The 19,552-nt window shown below is 50.5% G+C and overlaps 1 protein-coding gene across 1 annotated transcript in view; it reads right to left on the bottom strand.

Moving 5' to 3' along the window:
• Positions 1–1,934: 1,934 nt before the first annotated feature.
• Positions 1,935–19,552, bottom strand: part of TNFRSF8 (TNF receptor superfamily member 8) — a 78,562-nt gene continuing 60,944 nt past the window's right edge. Inside the window, exons 15-17 of the mRNA XM_061160360.1 lie at positions 15,912–16,095; positions 8,060–12,306; positions 1,935–2,701 (exon numbers count right to left, since the gene is read on the bottom strand). Of these exons, the coding sequence (XP_061016343.1) occupies positions 12,062–12,306; positions 15,912–16,095 (429 nt within the window). The 3' untranslated portion in view covers positions 1,935–2,701; positions 8,060–12,061. The remainder of the gene's footprint in view (positions 2,702–8,059; positions 12,307–15,911; positions 16,096–19,552) is intronic.

Consider the following 19,552-nt stretch of genomic DNA (forward strand, 5'->3'; position numbering starts at 1 on the left):
CCTGCAGGAACTTGGGAGGGTGGAGGCCAAACACTTGGAGAAAGATGGAGGGGCCCGAGGGGCTTCTTGAAGTAAGTGGCAGTGACGTGGCCCCCTCTAATTCATCTCTGATGTGAAATATGTCTGTAAGACCTCACTCCTGGGGAACCAGAGCCCCGCATTCCCCTGCCCCAGGCCTGTCCTGCCTGTCCTGCAGACACCACATGTAAGCACTGAGCACCTACTGTGTTCCAGGCAGCATCCTCCTGCCCCTGCACCCACAGTTCATGATGACCCTGCTCCAGCCGTGCACCTAAATGAGGATCCTAGGACCCTTTACTTCCTAGGAATGAATGGTGGCATTTCAAGCCCCAAGAGGGCATCACGTTTGCCACTCCCTAGACCTGGGTTCAAGTCCTAGCTCAGGCCACTTACAGCATGTGATCTTGTCCTTGGACAAATCACTTCATCTCCTTGAGCCTCCATTTCTTCAACTGTAGAACAGGGGCTTTCCCTCTGGCTCAGCAGGTAAAGAATCCACCTGCAGTGCAGGAGATGTAAGAGACGCGGGTTCGATCCCTGGCTTGGGAAGATCCCCTGGAGGAGGAAATGGTAACCCACTCTGGTATTCTTGCCTGGGAAATCCTGGACAGCTGACAAAGGAACCTGGTGGGTTATAGTCCAAAGGATTGCAAAGAGTTGGACATGACTGAGTGACTAGGGATACACATACAATGAGGGGGAAGTAAGTCCCCTGTAGGGATCTTGTAAGGACCCAGGTTTGGGAGTCCACCACATAGTTGGTGCTCAGTAAATGTAGACTCAGAACTTGATGCCTCCTCAGATTGGAGTGCCGGGTCTCCCTCACTGTGCAGGGGAAGGTTTCCCTGTGAAGTTCCCAAAGTACTCACCCTCTCTCTTCCCTTTGACACCCAAAGGAAACCTCTAGGGGCCCCCAATTCCACCACAGTGTCCAAACCGTCTTGAGGCTGTTGCAACTTCCCACCGACCACCCAGCCCAGCCCTTCCACTTTCCCACCCAGCTCTTGCATAATAACTTCTGCCTATGAAAGCATCTTCATCACTTCACCTCTTTCTTCCTCAGAGACCGAGTGATCTGGATGCAGGGGTAGAGCAGTTTCCCCTGAAGACTCACAAACACCCTCATTTATGACACCCCAGTCACACCTGCTCACTTGCATGCCCCCAATTTATCCAACCTTCTAGACTTTGTCCAACTTCTGCCAAGCCCGCCAAGCCCTGACTGCACACCTGGCCCACACCAGGGATCCCACATATCACTGAGCTTTTGGTCTTTATAGCAGGTACCACTGACTAACGTATCTCATACACTTTTAAAATTTAAATATATTTATTTTTGGATACACTGGGTCTTTGTCACTCTGCACAGGCTTTCTTGAGGTGCAGGAGTGGGGCTACTTTCTAGTTGGCAGCGTGCAGGCTTCCCACCGCAGTGACTCCTCTTGTTGGGGAGCACGGGCTGTAGGGCGCACAGGTTTCAGTAGTTGTGGCACATGGGCTTCGTTAGGGTTTCTCTGGTGGCTTAGACTGTAAAGAATCTGCTAGCAATTCAGGGATCGGATTTGATCCGGCAACCCACTCCAGTATTCTGGCCTGGAGAATTTGATGGACAGAGGAGCCTGGCAGACTACAGTCCCTGGGGTCACAGAGAGCTGGACACAACTGAGTGCCTTTCACTATGGGCTTAGCTGCCCGGTGGCATGTGGAGTCTTCTCAGACCAGGGATCGAACCCATGACCCTGGCATTGGCAGGTGGATTCTTAACCACTGAACCACCAGGGAAGTCCTCTCATATGCTTTTTATTGTCCCTCTGCATGAGGGCAAGGTTGGGTCCCCAGGAACCAGCAGCACGTACAGTTTGAGCTCAATAAATATTTATTTAACAAACTAATGAATAAATTTAATCCTTGCAACTTCTCTTTGGGATAGATGCTTATTTAGTCCAATTTGCAGAGGAGGAAGTGGAGATCCACCACCTGGGTTAGAGACCACACAGTGGGAGCCCTGGGTTTACCTCCGTCACAGCAAAGACCACACCCACAGCCGTCACCTGACCTCAGACGCATCTCCCCAGTCAGGCTTTGACTCCTTGAGAGCAGTTCCATGGATCCCCATCCCCTCCCAGCCACACTGTATTCCTCAGCATGGTTCCTGACACATAGTAGGTGCCCTGTACAGATCTGTTGCTTGAGCGACAAAATGAGGGGCTGAATGAATGAATCCATGAACAAATTCATCTTTTCATACAGAAATTTCTTAAGATTTTCAGTACTTGGAAAAAATTTTATTTCTCTATTTATTCATTTTTGGCTACAAAAATGAATAAATAGGCTTTCTCTAGTTGCACCAAGTACAGGCAATGCTCTAGTTGCAATGTGTGGGTTTCTTATTGTAGTGGCTTCTCTTTCTGCAGAGTACAGGCTCCAGGGAGGATGGGCTTCAGTAGCTGTGGTTCACGGGCTTAGTTGCCCCAAAGCATGTGGAATCTTCCCGATTCAGTGATCAAACTCTTGTTCCCCACGTTGGCAGGTGGATTCTTTATCACTGGACCACCAGGGAAGTCCTGGAAATATTTTGTATGTGCCCTCTGGAACTAGGCCTCCAACCTTCTTCATAGTCAGTGCTGGGGGAACGTAAAGGACACAGATGTCCCTGTCCTGGGTGGTCCTGGAAGGCTTTCTGAAGGAAGAAGAGAAAGTTGAGGGTGGAGGTTTGGGAGTTGGGATGCTGAGAAGAGATTTCTTGGTGGGGATGTGACCTCCATATTTGGTAACTTGGGAGGAACACAGTTGGGTTTCACAGGGGTTTTGGATACAGGAGCTGTGACAGGCAGCAGGACATGCCTGGGAGGGCCAGACTGGCAGACGTTGGCCTGTAGGTACTGGGGAATTATTGAAGGCTCTGCGAGAGAATGACCTGGTTGGAGCTGGGCTTTGAAAAGGAAAGGTGGACAGAAGCCAGGAGGCAAACTCCATTCTCTGTACATTTACTGAGCCCTAAAGATACTATGACAAACATAGACAGTGTATTAAAAAGCAAAAACATAACTTAGCTGACAAAGTTTCGTCTAGTCAAAGCTACGGTTTTTCCAGTAGTTATGTACAGATGTGGGAGTTGGACCATAAAAAAGACTGAGCACTGAAGAATTGATGCTTTTGAACTGTGGTGCTGGAGAAGATGGTTGAGAGTCCCCCAGACTGCAAGGAGATCAAACCAGTCAACTGTAAAGGAAATCAACCTTGAATATTCATTGAAAAGACTGATGCTGAAGCTGAAGCTCCAATACTTTGGCCACCTGATATGAAGAGCTGATTCATTGGAAAAGACACTGATGCTGGGAAAGATTGAGGGCAGGAGGAGAAGGGGGTGGCAGAGGATGAGCTGTTTAGATAGCATCACTGACTCAATGGACATGAATTTAAGCAAACTCCGGGAGACAGTGAAGGACAGGGAAGCCTGGCAGGCTGCAGTCCATGGGATCACAAAGAGTCAGACATGAGTTAGCGACTGAACATCAAAGATGTCTAAACAGTGTTCTGAAGTGCCTGGGACTCTGGGTTGGGGCCCCAGCACAGTGGTGACCCTAGGCTGAGCTACAATGGAACAGCATGGCCAAGTGGTTGAAAACTCAGACTCTAACCATAGCCCAAGTTTGACCTCGGGCAAATGACTTAAGTACTCTGTGCCTTGGTTTTCTCACCTGTAAAATAGGGATAATAATAGTTACCACTTCCTAGAGCATTGTGAGGTTTAAATGAGATAGCCCCAGAAACCTCAATAATTGAGTTTTATTATCTAACGAATGTGCAACTTCCTGGATGGCAAGGATGGGGCATCTTAAATCTCTTTTGTCTGAGCCCAACTCGCAGGGACTCAGAGCAGCTCTTAGGGAACTTCTGACGAATGCACGTGGCCCAGAGGACCCGGTCTACCTAGAGAGTCCCTCACTGCCATGTTCATTCACTGGGGGGTCTTCCACCACAAGTGAGGAGCCCTCCCTCGACACCTGCCAAGGCTGTGGGTATTTCCTGAGTGAAGTGTCATCTCAGTGAAAAACAATGTCCCTGAGACAGCCTGTTATTGCATAATCTGCCCACAGCCCTCTGTGACTTCCTGACCAGGCTCCGTGCAGCCCAGGGGCCCCTTCCTGCCCTAGAAGGTGCCATACCCTGCACCCACCCTGAGGGGGAGGCCCAGTAAGACCTCTTGCAGCCTTGGCTTTTCCATCTGGGGAACCATTATTTCAAAAGCCTTAAATGTTCTGGAGTCAGACAGCTTCTGGCCCTGCTACATTCTGATTGTGTGGATTCCTAAATGCACAGGTCAGCCCCACAGTCCAGACAAACTTGGATTTGGTTATTTAGCTTCCTTGAGGCAATGCTGGGAACAGTAACGATCAAATTAAACCCAGTACCTGGCACATGGGGCTTCCCCGGTTGCTCAGTGGTAAAGAATTCGCCTGCCAGTGCAGGAGATGCTGGTTCGATCCCTGCTTCAGGAAGATCCTCTGGAGGAGGAAATGGCAACCCACTCCAGTATTCTTGCCTGCAGAATCCCACAGAGGAGCCTGGCGGGCTACAGTCCATGGGGTCGCAAAGAGTGACTAAATAGCAGCAGCAACAGCCTGGCACATAGTAAGATCACAAAATTCTCTGAACTCCCATCAGGATGTGGGAGTCGACATTCCCTCCCTTTGAATCTAGTCTCTGTGACTGCTTGACCAATAGTATGTGACGTGAATTCCCTAGTGGTCCAGTGGTTAAGACTCCATGTTCCAGTGCAGAGGATGTGGGTTCAATCCCTGGTCGGGGAACTAAGATAGCACATGCAAAAAACAAAAAAACAGAAAAAATATAGAAACAACAGAAGCAACATTGTAACAAGTTCAATAAAGACTTTTTAAAAAATATTACATGGCAAAAGTGATGCTATGCCCATTTCTGGACCCAGATTTTATGAACATGTCAGTTTTCCACTTGCTACTGGCAGTTGTTTGCTGTAGGAACCCAGCCACCATGCTGTGAGGAAGCTCAAGCAGCTCCAGGTAAGGCCCATGGAGAAAAAGCCACAGGCAGCACCAGCCTGCAGCCATCTCAGAAGTGTGTTCCCCGTGCCAGCTAGTGCTGTTGTGAGCAGGGCTGAGGTGCCCCTGCCAAGCCCAGGTCAAACTGCAAACTTATGAGCAAGATAAGCAACAGGTGGTATTTTAAGCCACTAAGTTTCAAAGTGGTTCATGATGTTGTAAGAGATAACCAGGACAGTTAAGGTCAGTTACTAGCCTGTCAACACTTTTGAGAAATGGGGATCAGCCAGCTCATCTATAAGAACAGTCACTGTGAGGTTAAGTGGTAATGTATATAAAGCATTTTGGCATAGAGTCAATTCCTAACAGACGGTTTCCCTGCCCCTTAAGCAGGATCGGCTATGGAATTTTGGGGACCCAGAGAAAAGTGAAGACACTGGCTCCTTGTTCAAAAATTATTAATTTTTCAGACAGGGATAGCAGAGCATTAAACCAAGCATGGGTCCTTCTAAGCGTAGGGTTGTGCACAGTCCAGATACCCTCAAAGCTGCAAAGCCCTTTACCTATAATATTCTCGTCTGATTATGAGGACCATTTTGGCTCTTGCAAACCTGTCTTATAAATAAGAACCCAAGTCATTTACCACAGTTACTTTCATTTTAACACCAATTAAAAAAAAAAAAAAAAGACAGAAGGAAAGAAAGAAAGGGAAGGAGGGACTGATGGATGGAGAAAGGAAAAGAAAGAAAGAAAGAAAAAGAATGAAAATCATCAAGTGATCATTACTGTTCATTTGGATTAAGATCCCGCACCAAGTCCCAATGAACAGCTAAAGTTGTCTCCGCCAAAAAGCACCAAACTGGGCGGTAGGCAGGTTGTTTACCTCTATGGGGCTCAGTTTTCCCCTCTGTAAAATGGGAAGGCATGCTCTTGATCTGCCTCCCTTTCAGGGATCCTGAGATGGGGCAGAGTGTGGGTACAAGGGGTTACTGTTCAATTACACAGCTCTCCAGCACAGGTTCTCTGTTCTGCCTGTCCTCCCAGCCTTCTGTCCCAACCTTGGGTCAACCCTGACCTCAGAATCAGACCACCCTTAAGGACAGCATCTTCAAGAAACAAGACTCCAGCTAGGTCAGCAGAAGCATCAGAAAGCCACTTAATCTCAGGAAGGTTTACCCAGTCTTCAGCAACTGTCCCTGTGTGTGTCAGTCGCTCAGTCGTGTCCAACTCTTTGCAACCCCATGGACTGTAGCCCTCCAGGCTCCTCTGTCCATGGGATTTCCCAAGCAAGAATACTGGAGTGGGTTGCCATTTCCTCCTCCAAGGGCTCTTTCCAACCCAGGGATTGAACCCAGGTCTCTGGCATTGCAGGCAGATTCTTTACTATCTGAGCCACCAGGAAAGTGCAACTGTCTCTGCCTCCCCATAAAAGAGGAAAAAAATTGACCTTTCTAAAGGAAACTGGCCCAGAGGGCATATTGCCAGATGTTAACTGTAATGTGAACATAGCCCCAACCATAGAGGCAGCCAGAGTTAAAGTGTTGAATTCCAGCTCTGGCACTTCCCAGCTGTGTGACAGTGGGTTGGTGGCTTAACCTCTCTGACCCTCAATTCATAAAACATAGTGCTGATACTCAGCCAATTTTTATCTTTCAGTTATCACTATGAAGCCCAAATATGTAAAGAAAGTAGAGTCTTGGGTAATCTCTAAAGCTCATACAATGCTGCATATGATGAATATCATTTGCTGAACAGGAAATATGCCCAGCACCACACCAAACTCTTTACCTGTCTTACTGGTGAAGCTCACAACCATCTTGAGTGTGTGTGTTAGTCACTCAGTCGAGTCTGACTCTTTGCAACCTCATGGACTGTAGCCCACCAAGCTCCTCTGTCCATGGAATTCTCCAGGCAAGAATATTGGAGTGGGTAGCCATTCCTTTCTCCAGAGGAATCTTCCCAATCCAGGGATTGAAACTGAGTCTCCCACATTGCAAGCAGATTCTTTATCATCTAAGCCACTTGGAAAATAATTATTATGCCCATTTTGCAGATTAGGAAACCGAAGCTGAAAGCCCTTGAGAGCTTTCCCAGAGGCCAAGGAGCTGGGAACTGCTTTGGGCTGGAGGCTGAAGTCTGATGGGCCCATCCCCTTTGCTGTATCAGCAGCCAGAGTAATGAAATGAGACAGAGGCAAGTGCTGGAGGGCTAGGGAGGAAAGGGTGGGCCTCCCGCTAAGATGACCCATGCCCCACACCAAAACACAGACGCCTCTAGCCTCCCCAGGGTCTTTTGGCTTGGTTTTTCCTCTCCTGGAAGACACCCAGAGAAAGAGGAACCTGGACAGACTCCTTACCTCCCCCCTCCTCCCCCTGCGGTGACATCAGCCGAGGGTGCACCGCTGTTGCGATGTTAACCGGGAATGTGGTCTCAGTTCTCTGCTCCTTCTGAGAAAACACATCCAATTGCTTCCTGGCTACCAGCTACTACTGCCTCCTTCCCCGGCTTCCCTCTGAAGTAGGTCAAAACAACCTGTGAGGCCCCTCATTTGCCTTTCATGCCCATGGCTGAGATAATACCAGGATGTTTATTGTTCTAATAGGAGGAAAACAGAAAGAAATGCAGACTGTGTTCTTAACCATACTTGTGATAAAATCTAAGGGCCTTACAATGGCCTACCAGGCCCTCCAGGATCTGACCCGGTTGCTGCCCTGTTACCTCCCTTTCCTCTCTGCCCTGATCACTAAGCTCTACCAGGGAGTGTGCTTCCTGAACCCTGGGGCCAGGATTCCCACCTGAGGACCTTGGCATTTGCCATCCCCCGTCTGCCTCTTTGGGATATTTGCAGGTCATGTTTAGGTAGAACTTAAAAGGCACCTCCTCCAGGAAGCCCTCTCAAACCACCTGGCTAGAGTTGACCGTGCCCTCCGGACTTTCTGCGAGTCCCCAGATTAGGGGTTAGGTTTAGGTAGCACAGAGCATGATCTGACACAAGAATGACTTTGCTCACTGACCTGGTTATGGGATCCCAGAGGGGTGGGGTGTAGGAGCCCAAGATGGGCTCGGCCACCTTCTCCCTAAGGTCCAAGGAGCTTCCCTTGATGCTTTCAATATGCTCACTTCGACTTCCAGTCAAGGGTGCGTGTTCAGTCGTGTCCGACTCTTTGTGACCCCATGGACTGTAGCCCAACAGGCTCCTCTGTCCATGGGATTCTCCAGGCAAGAATACTGGAGTGGGTTGTCATTTCCTACTCCAGGGGATCTTCCTGACCCAGGGATCAAACCTGCCTCTCTTTCGTCTCCTGCATTGGCAGGCAGGTTCCTTACCACTGAGTCGCCTGGGAAGCCCAGTCAAGGGTACTGACACATTATAGCTTTTCTCTCAGGCCCTGACTGTGAATCCCTTCCCCTACTCATCCTGGCCCTAGCACCTCCTACCTTGCACTTCCCCCACTGCTACATGTTAGAGGACAGGGAGGGTCAAGGAATGGGTGGAGGAGAGAAGGTACCCAAGGAACTTTGATCAGAGCCACCTCTCATCTCTGCATAGATTTTTATTTAAAATCAGGTCCCAGTGACCACAGACAGAGAGGACATCTAAGACACCTTCTTTAGGCTCTTGTGGCTGGAGCGATGCTCTGGAGATTCAGTCCCTTGTTCTCGCTTAGGGACTGACCCTGACCTTAGAGATTCTAAGAACCTTACAGTAGCTTGCAACCTATAGGACAGCCTTGGGAAACAACGGATTTTCTTTGATGCAATAGTTTCCGCAATACACATCACTTACTGTCACTCCCTGACTACAACTGTTCAGGAAGAGGGGTGAGCACGTGTGGGCCGGCTCCTCAGAGCCTGGGAATTGCAGTTCTAGGCATCAGGGGCCTTGTCCATCTGCCCACCTGGACATCAGAATGACCAGAAGTGAAGGCAGGATCCCTCGTCGCTGGGCAGGCAGGGCAGGGAAACGTCCTCCGGCTCTCAGATGGACCACGTGACAGGCAGCGGCTAGTTTAGTGGCCCAGTTGATTGTGAGATCTGGGTGTAGGCTGGAGTCCTGGAGGTGGGGCGGGCGAGGTCACCTCCCTCCAGCCCCCAGGGCAGACACAGTCAGAGCCGGGCTTCGGGCTGGCTACCTGTGGTGGAGAGGAGGCCCTAGACTGCCCCTGAGTGTGACAAGCTGTGAAATAAAATTCATCTTTTATGGCAAGGCAAGAGAAATTTAAACATAAGAATTCTTCTCTGCCATCTGGCTTCCCCTCTTCCCCCCCACTACATTGTGTATCTGTATTATGCATCAAACCAGACTTTCATCGGCAGGAACACCAGCTCAACCAGTCACGTACTCATAGCATCAACAAGACAACTCCTTAAAACACGGCACTGCTTCTTGGTCTTATAAGGGGTCACATGACCCACCACAATGGCACTTAGATCTGGATGATGTAAACCGGTCAATGATATGTCATTTAATGTACAGCCCTCTGTCTCAAAAAAACTTAAACTGTGTCTTGACTTCTAATGGGTGGAATAGTCCTCAGAGCTTTCTGAGATGCTCTTCCCAGATTATAATCCTAACATTTGGCTCAGATACAGTCTTCCAATTCTTTCTTAGATAGATGAATTTTTTGTTGACACCAGGGAGGCAGAATGACCTTCCTAGCTCTGACTCTAAGCCCAAGGCTTACATTCACCCCCGGTCCTCTCTGGGTTCCCCAAGCTGGGGCATTCATTTTGCTACTATGTGACTCCCTTTAGCTGGGGTACTGCTAGGTTCAGCCCAGAGGGAAAAAGGATTGTGGGGAAACCATGTATCCCTCCTACCCAAAGGGAACCTTGGAACCTGAGGGCTTTATTCTGAGTATCCTCAAAGGCTGGGCCTTGGACCGACCAGGGAGGGGGCATTACACAAGGAATGGTCTGCCTCCATCCACAGGAAAAAACCTCCAGCAGTGGGAACGGCTGCCCCAGCAGACAGGAGGCTCCTTGTCCCCAGTGGCTGATGGCCTAGGTGTCTGGGGGCAGAGATAAAGGGGAAACCCCTATCCTGACTGGAGAGGGATCGCTCAGATGTACTCAAATCTCAGGGAGAATTTCCTGAGCCTTGCAATTGCTTTCTAAGGGAACTTATGAATTTTTAAAGGATCAAAATTTTGTGACAGCAAGGGAGCCTGTCATTCCGTGAACCATATGTCAATATCCTCAGGTCATGGCTGCAGAGCCCTTGGGGGTGGGGGGAGGGTGCAGAGCACCCATACTGTCCTTGAGAAGGGCATTTTGGCAGTTGTCCAGCCCATGTAAACATCAGGTTCTGATGTAAACTGTCTCTCCCAGTGTCCAGCGTCTCTCCAACTTTCCCCAAAACATCTGAGTGGTTTCAGAAACTACCCTTGTGATGCCTGACCCAGCCTCAACTTCCTCCAGAGACTGAGTGGGCTGGTGAGTAAACAGCAGCTTTCCCCGGCCTGCCTTCCAGAGGGTAATTCCAACAGCCTTCAGGCTGCCCGGACTGTGCATCCCGGGGCCACGGCAGACTTATCATCTGCCCACACTCCTTTTCCAAGGCTGCTTGTTTGTTGACTTGAGTCTGAGAGCCCCAAGGAGAGCAGGATGCCGCAGCCCCACGTCAGGGCACTGGATCTTTACTGTGAAACGCAAAAATCCTGAAGTCCAGATTAAACCACAAAATGTTCTTTGTTTTCCGGCAGAATGTCTGGGTGAGACCAGGGAGCTTTTTGACATCCACATGAGCATGTACACCCAAATCGCCTTTAGGGCTTCCCAAGTGGCTCAACGGTAAAGAATCCACCTGCTAAGGCAGGAGCTGCAGGAGATGGGGGTTCAATCCCTGGGTGGGGAAGGTCCCCTGGAGGAGGAAATGGCAACCCACTCCAGTAGTCTTGCCTGGAGAATCCCACAGACAGAGGAACCTGGTGGTGTCACACCTTGTGGGGTCCATGGGATCGCAAAGACTCGGACATGACGGAGCACATACACCCAGTCTCCATCACAGGCGCTGAGCGGCTGGAGCCCGAGGCTGGGCCTGGGACCATCAGGATCTGTGTATACCTGGCAGATCTGGGAAGGATGTATCTTCGTGACCCAAGACAGAGCACATGGTCCCCACAGAGCAGGCAAGAACCCAGGAAGGGCCCACAGTTCCCCTTCTTCATTTAGCAAGGAAGCCCCCTGGGTGAAGCAGAGCAGGGCCCTTCTCCAGGCAGCAGCTGGGTGGGCAGGGCCTCCGTCTGGGCCAGGGCGCCATGGCTGCTGAGAATCTTCAGGTAGCTGGGTCCCAGATGCCTCTTGCTTCGGGGACAGCGACATGCCCTGGGCCCTGGGCCCACTGTGGAACAGGCTGCAGAACTCTGACAGACTGGCAAGACTAGGAGGGTCCCAGTGGCCCAGGCAGGGCTGGAGGCCAGACTGGGGACTCACGTCCGCACAGAGCACAGCGCTGTGGCTGCGGCCAAGATGGGGCAAGCGGACAACACCCCATTACTTGACTTCCCTTCTGATTCAGGAGAAACAAGTATAGGTATTGGCTCCATGTCCTCAGGGCCACTCACAGTAACTAGGGGTGGCTGGCACAGCAGTGAGGCCTGGAGGGCATCACTCCTGAGGCCAGAGTGATGGAGAAAGTGGGGTCTGGGGGCGGGGGAGATGTGCCTCGTGGCCTCAGCCTCTGCTTGGTGTGTGTGTTTGATACCCAGGACTCTGGGGCATCTTCTTGGCAGCAGGAGAAGGCACGGGGCCCAGGCCCTCCTGGTCATTCAGATCCAGCCCCTTGGTTGTCTCTGACGCACAAGCCCGGGCTCCCTAAGGTCTGGGTTGGGAGGCAGCTGGGTGGGGATACAAGTATAGAACAGCGGGACCTCCCGTATAGACAGGCTGGGTCCACCACTGGATGCTGGGATCTCACTTCAGGCCAGATGGGCCTCTGCCACCCGGGGGGTGCCACCAGGGGCACTGTGGCCTTCCAGAGGCACCCAGCTGCCCTCTCAGCCCCAGCCCAGCCCTCATTTCTCAGAGACGGTCGTGGGCAAGGGATCCTCCTTCCCTTCTTCCTCCACCGAGAACATAACGTCCCCACAGCTGCCCAGTGGTGGCTCCGTCTCCTGCTCCGGGTAGTGGGAGGCATAGTCCGTCTCCAGCTCCTCCTCCAGCTCGGGCCCGGCTGGCCCCGCTGGGCCTTGGCCCTCAGGCACCTCGGCCTTCACGGTCCCCACAATCACGGTGTCGGCTTTCATGATGTAGATGTTCTCTGCAAGGCAAAAGGGTGGGGGAGATGAGGAGACCAGGGCCCCAGCTGTACAGAAGCCAGGAGGCAGAGGAGGGTCCCCATCCTAGCTCTGCCACTCCTGCTGTGTGGCCTCAGGGAGAACGTACAGCCTCTCTGATTCACAGTAAACCCCGCTGCCTTCACAGGTGTCCTGGGGTTCAAAGGAGATAAAACAGCTAGCAGTTGCCTGCTGAGGGCTTAAGGACTGGAGGTGCTCCTGATTTTCTGGACATTTCTGCAGGGATGGGGCAGAAGAGGAGAGGACAGGGTTAGAAGAGAAAGCAAGAAGTGGGGAGAAATCAGGGAACAACGACGTTGATATCAAGAGCACCACTGAACACTGGCAGAGCTTAGCCTTGCCGGATGCCGCCTTGGATGTTTCCCACACACTAGCCTCCGAATCTTCGCATCACTTCCACAAGGTAGATGGCCTATGATTATACGATCCCCATTTACAGATGGAGCTCAGGGATGTTAAATGACCTGTCCAAGGTCACCAGGTAGTCAGTAGAAATCCCCAAAGAAACCCCACCCTGCCCAGCTTCCCTTTCAGCACCTATTCACGTGCCTAAAGCAGAAATCTGGGGATTGTGGGGGCGGGAGAAGGGGAAGGGGGCCGCGGCAACACGTCTTGGTTTTCCTGAGATGCAGTTTTCAAAGTTCTGAGTCCCAGGAACTTCTTCAGTCTAGGCAAACCCAGACCACATCCTACAGAAACCTCAACCCTGTTAATAATCGCCAAGAGCCTGAGATCTGGACAGCTTTGCAGGGGCTGGTATATCTTGGTGTTTATTGCTTATTGCTGTGTGCCTGCCTAGCAAATAGGAGGGCTGCCTGTGTGAATTGCATGGATGAATGACCAGCCCAGCCTGTTAGCGGCATTACCCACCCCACCACTGACCTCCTGCTTCCAGGGCTTTGGAGTCTCAGGGGAGCTAAATAAGCTGCCAAAGAAGCTGGGAAGTAGGGAGCCTGGCTTTCACCCAGATCAGCTAACTGCAAACTCCAGCAGCCCAGCTTCTGATGGCCTTGAGCTCAGGGCAGGGTGCCAGCTCCCAGCCCCTCAGCCCTAGAACTCTCTCTGGAGTCTGAATGGGGAAGCTATCAAGAGGGAACTTGAGAGCTAGGGTGGGGTGCAGGATGGCTGGGGCTCAGGATGCCTGCCTCACTGGGGAACCTAGTTACACCCCTCTGATTCAGGAACCCCCCCCAAAGATTCTTGGGGCCCCTGCACCCTCAACCCCATTGCATAATCCAGTTTTTCTGTTTTGGATACCTCTAGGAGAGAGAGAAGGTTACAAGAATGAAACAAGCTGTAGGCTGGGAGCACCCTACCCCCCAAAAGAGAGAGCATGGCCTCAAGTCACACACCCTCCACTAAAGCCTGCAGAACCTGACCAGAAGGGTTAGCAAAAGACAGAAGCCAGTAATGGTGAAGTGAGGGAAAACACAGAAGAAACCAGGAGGGCCAGAGATGAAAGAGACAGACAGACAGACGTAGAGGAGGAGGGGTGTGAATGAAGCGGGGTGTGTTTGTCCAGGTAGAAGCAGCCAAAGCTGGGGAACCCCCTCACGTTCCTTGGGTCCTGATTCCTTGGGCTCTGTCCACCAGCACAGGGCTGTCCGCTCCCCAGCTGGGAGGGAGAGGGTCTTCCAGAAGCTGCTTGGATTTCCTGCCCCATTCAGGGCTCCAGCATCCAAGGAAGTCGTCTTGGTTGGGGGCAGAGGGGTGTTGGTGAAAGTGAAGGGACAGGGTTCCCTGTGCCTGGTGCCCAGGGGTAGAGGGGTAACCAGAGTGTGGTCCCCTTGGGAACTGGACCAGGGGGTATTCCTCTAGGGAGATGTCAGAAGAACAGAGGGCTCACCATCTCCTGAATGTTCCAGGAAGACCTCCTCCAAGCTTACAGACCAGGCTTATAGACCATGCTCCCCATGCCCCAGCCCTGCTGGAAGCCTGGTGCCTCCCTCTACCCACCCCTGCCAAACACTCCCAGAGCCCCAGCCCTGTGGTTCCAGGCACTGTGCTCAGCAAGGACTCAAACATTCAAACTAGGACTTCTCAAGAAATTTGCAAGAGGATGTCTTCAACAGTATTTCCCAAAATACATCCTTTTCCAATAAAACTTGCTGAAAGCTGAAATTCCCGCCCTGAAGAGTTCCATCCACCAACCCCTGCTACAGAATTGTGTAGGACAATCACAAATGCCTCTTCGGGATGATCTCAGTGATGGTTAACCCTCCAGAGAAGACAGAGATGGATCCCATTAAGACCTTGCCCCTCGGGGAGCTCAAAGCCAGGTGGGGTGGGGAGGAAGCTGCAAACACAGTCACACTGCTGGGAGCTGAGGACACAAGGTGGAGAGGCCTGGGTTCTGGGGGTGTCTCCTCGACAGGAGAGTGGAGAGGGCAGAGAAGGCTTCCTGGAGGAGGAGGCAAATACGCAAGGTCCTGGGACATCAGGAATTTATTTAAGACTTCCCCTGGCAGTCCAGTAATTAAGATTCCTCACTCCCCCTGCAAGGGGCATGGGTTCGATCCTTGGTCAGGGAACTAAGATCCCACAGGCTAAGGGGTGCGGTCAAAAATGAAAAGAATTGACTAGATTCAAGGAGGTGAAGTTGACTATTTCAGGTGAGGAAGAAGCTCCCATGGAGAAGCTCAGATGTGAGAGAGGGCTCCAAAAATTAGAAAACTGCCACTGAGCAGGAGGAGCAGAACTGCGGGGTTGGGAGGCAGGCAAGCCTGGTGGGGAGGAGAAAAAGCAGCCTGGAATTCACACTGCAGGGAGCAGGGACTCCCTGGAGGGCTTCAAGCAGGGGTATAATATGGGCAAGTATCCATTTTGGTAGAAGTGCTCTTGATGTACCAGGGTGAGGGGAGGAGGAGGAAGGAGACTCGAGAGTGGAAGGTGCGCCTTGGCTGGAGGGAGGCTGCAGTTCGGGGCACCAGGGGAAATCACTTCTTCCTGCTGAACCGATGTTTCTCCAATTGTAAAACGGAGGGACTGACTCGATCCGCAGGAGAGGTGACCAGAGCGCAGTGCCCAAATGTGAACATATCAGCCAAGTCGCAGCTGTTGGCTGACCTCTCTCCTGACATCTCCCTCCACCCGTCTTAGGGGCCCTGTGCTGGGGGCTGGATGGTGTTTACTTCCCCTCTAATAAGAGCAGGCACCAGGCAAAGGGAGCCCCGCACCCACCAGGACAACTTTGCAAACATCATTTCATAAATTCTCACAATGACCCTGGGAAGTCAGAACTATTGACTACCCTTGGTTTGGTGGTGGTGGTTTAGACGCTAAGTCATATCTGAATCTTACAACCCCATGGGCTGTAGCCCGCCAGGCTCCTCTAGTTTACAGAAATTTAAATTGGGATGAAGAGGCGGAGCAAGCTGTAGATACCCCTGAGAATGGCTTAACTCCTTCATGAAAAGCATCTCCTACTTATAAAAGCCAGTGGCGGAGCCCCTGCCTCTTCCTTGCTGAGCTTTCCACCCCCAGGGTCTCTGGTCCCTTGTTAGGGGCTCAGGGTCCATCTTCCGCTGCCCCCTGAGCATTCCAGGACCCCCCAAACAGGCCGACTCACCAATCCTGTTGTTGGTGTGCTCCATGGTCCCTCGGGGTTCAGGTAGGTCTGTGGGGGATGGGGGGTTGCTGGCTGGGCTGGCCTCCAGCAGCCGCAGGCTCTCCAGGCAGGTCTCCACAGCTGGGCGGCTCAGTAAACCCTGCTCCTCATTGCCTGGGTCTGCCACTGATATGCTCTTGGTCAGCTGCAGTGGGCAGAGGAAATGGTGCTGAGGCAGGATACCCCAACCTCCCCCAGTCTCTGCGCTGGGGAACCCCTGTTTCTTCATCTCCATAGACCCCAGCGAGTCTCCCTCTCTGCTTCAAAGCCACCATGTGCTACCCTGGGCTTCTCAGCATGGATGACCTGATGTTCCTGCACATGGGACCCTGTGAAGGCACGTCGTTTTTAACTGGCACTAAATAAGGATAGTGGAGCATCACATACAATGCGTACCATGTATGTGGTCCTCAACACGTGCTAATCCTTAACAACCACTCTGCGTGAGTGCATGCTAAGTCACTTCAGTTGTGTCTGACTCTGTGACCCTAAGGACTGTAGCCCACCAGGCTCTTCTATCCATAGGATTCTCCAGGCAAGAATACTGGAATGAGTTGCCAAGCCCTCCTCCAGGGGATCTTCCTGACCTAGGGATGGAACCTGAGTCTCTTATGTCTCCTGCATTGACAGGTGGGTTCTTTACCACTAGCACCCCCTGGGAAGCCCAACTAGTCTACAAGGTGGTTAATATCTCCCCATTTTACAGATAAAGAAACTGAGGCACAGAAGAGTCAAGTAACTTGCTCAGGGTTAGTTAGTAACTGTCTGGCCAATACTGGAACCCCAGTGTCTCCCTTTGGAATCCATACATGTTTGCTCAGTCTACAAGTGTCAGCTCCAGGCCCACCCCAACTCCCCTGCTCCTGGGACAGCAGTCTTTTATGATCACACTAATGTACTAAAAACAGATATGTTTCAGGAAAATGTTGGTTTCAGTTTTGACCGTTCTGTAAGTGCCAAGAAGAAGTGGTCTCATGAAATGTTCTGACATAAATACCATTTACCTCCAGGCTTCAAAAGGGAATGAGTTTGAATAATTCCAAAAATATAGTTACATAATCCTTCATATTCTTTTAAAAAAATTTGAAGTCTAAAAGATGGTAGTCTTAAAGAAGTTATTATTTACGAACTGGACCATGTGGCCAAAATATATTTGATTATCTTTGCTGTTGTTGTTCAGTCGCTCAGTTTTATACGACTCTTTGTGACCCCACGGACTGCCTCATGCCAGGCTTCCCTGCCATTCAGCATCTCCTGGAGCTTGCTCAAACTCATGTCCATTGAGTCGGTGATGTCATCTAACCATCTCACCCTCTGTTGTCCCCTTCTCCTCCTGCCTTCAATCTTCCCCAGCATCAGGATCTTCTCTAATGAATTGGCTCTTCGCATCAAGTGGCCAAAGTATTGGAGCTTCAGCATCAGTACTTCCAATGAATATTCAAGATTGATTTTCTTTAGGATGGACTGGTTTGATCTCCTTGCAGTCCAAGGGACTCTCAAGAATCTTCTCCAACACCACAGCTCAAAAGCATCAATTCTTTGGTGATTAGCCTTCTTTACGCTCTAACTCTACCACTCATACAAGACTACTGGAAAAACCATAGCTTTGAGTAGAGGGACCTTTGCCGGCAAAGTAATGTCTCTGCTTTTTAATATGCTATCTAGGTTTGTCATAGCCTTTCTTCCAAGAAGCATCTCTTAATTTCATGGCTGCAGTCACCATCTACAGTGATTCTGGAGCCTAAGAAAATAAAGTCTGTCACTGTTTCCATTGTTTCCCCATCTATTTTCCATGAAGTTATGGGACCGGATGCCATGATCTTAGTTTTTTGAATGTTGAGTTTTAAGCCAGCTTTTTCACTCTCCTCTTTCATCTTCATCAAGTGGCTCTTTAGTTCCTCTTCACTTTCTGTCATAAGGGTGGTATCATCTGCATATCAGGAATTATTGATATTTCTCCCAGCAATCTTGATTCCTGCTTGTGCTTCATCCAGCCCAGCATTTCACATGATGTACTCTGCACATTAAGTTAAATAAGCAGGGTGACAATAAGCAGCCTTGATGTACTCCTTTCCCAATTTGGAATCAGTCCATTGTTCCATGTCCAGTTCTAACCGTTGCTTCTTGACCTGCGTAAGGTTTCTCAAGAGACAAGTAAGGTGGTCTGGTATTCCCATCTTTAAGAATTTTCCAGTTTGTTGTGATCTTCATGGTCAAAGGCTTTGACATAGTCAATAAAGCAGAAGTAGATGGTTTTCGGGAATTCTCTTGGTTTTTCTACACTTGATCTTAGCCAAAAGGCCAAGAAGCAATTCTTGGTTTTTCTATGATCCAACAGATGTTGGCAATTTGATCTCTGGTTTCTCTGTCTTTTTTAAATCCAGCTTGAACATCTGGAAGTTCTTGGTTCATGTACTGTTGAAATCTAGCTTGGAGAATTTTGAGCATTACTTTGTTACCGTGTGAGATGAGTGCAATTGTGTGGTAGTCTGAACATTCTTTGGCATTGCCTTCCTTTGGGATTGGAATGAAAACTGACCTTTTCCAATCCTGTGGCCACTGCTGAGTTTTCCAAACTTGCTGGCATATTGAGTGCAGCGCTTTCACAGCATCATCTTTTAGGATTTAAAATAGCTCAACTGGAATCCCATCATCTCCATTAGCTTTGTTCGTATCTTACAAATCATTAAATACCTTTTTCATGAAACTTCTTGATATCATAACAGCAACTCATCTGACCCAAGCATGTTTGAATGTGATCTCCCATGATTTGAAATTGAACCTATAGTGTGGTTCCATCTATTATGTTTAAAAATAGACAGTGGAGGCTTCCCTGGTGACTCTGTGGTAAAGAATCGCCTGTCAATACAGGGGACACAGGTTCAGTCCCTGGTCCGGGAAGACTGCACATGCCACAGAGCAACCAAGTCCAGGCACCACAACTCCTTAAGACTGTGCGCTCTAGAGCCCGTGCTCTGAAACAAGAGAAGCCACTGCAAAGAGAAGCCCATGCACCACAACTAGAGATTGGCCCTTGCTCACTGCAACGAGAAAAAGCCCATACGTAACAACAAAGACCCAGGGCAGCCAAATAAATAAACTTTAAAAATACTATTTTAAAAAAAGAAAGGAATAGAAGAACTGGTAAGTGGGGGGAAAGTGGGCAAACCATACATACCTGAGAACTGGTCATATGGTATGTTTCATCCTGTCCCCTCTCAGCTGTGGAAAGCAGTGCCGCTCCTCTCCCCAAGCCCCTACACTGGTCCCTGCGTTGCCCCTGAGAGGCCAGCACAGAGCAGGGCCCCAAGCGAAGCCTGGCAAGGACCTGGTGTACACGCCCCATGCAGGATGGCTGCAGGATCCGCGGTAACATGTGCAAAGCCCCTGGCCCAGCGCCTTGCACAGCGAGCGCGTCATAAAAGGCGGGTGAAGATGGCCTTGCTAGGAGTCAGCTCAGGGTAACAGCTCAGAGCACCTGCTTTGGAGTCACACACAACAGCCCTCAAATCCCGGCTGATCTATTTTCCAACTGTGGAATCACCTTTCCTGTCTGGGCCTCTGTTTCCTCTCAGACAACAGTACCAACCTCAGTGTGTTGC

The sequence above is a fragment of the Dama dama genome, chromosome 14 (genome assembly GCF_033118175.1).
Source record: "Dama dama isolate Ldn47 chromosome 14, ASM3311817v1, whole genome shotgun sequence".
Taxonomy (NCBI): Eukaryota; Metazoa; Chordata; class Mammalia; order Artiodactyla; family Cervidae; genus Dama; species Dama dama.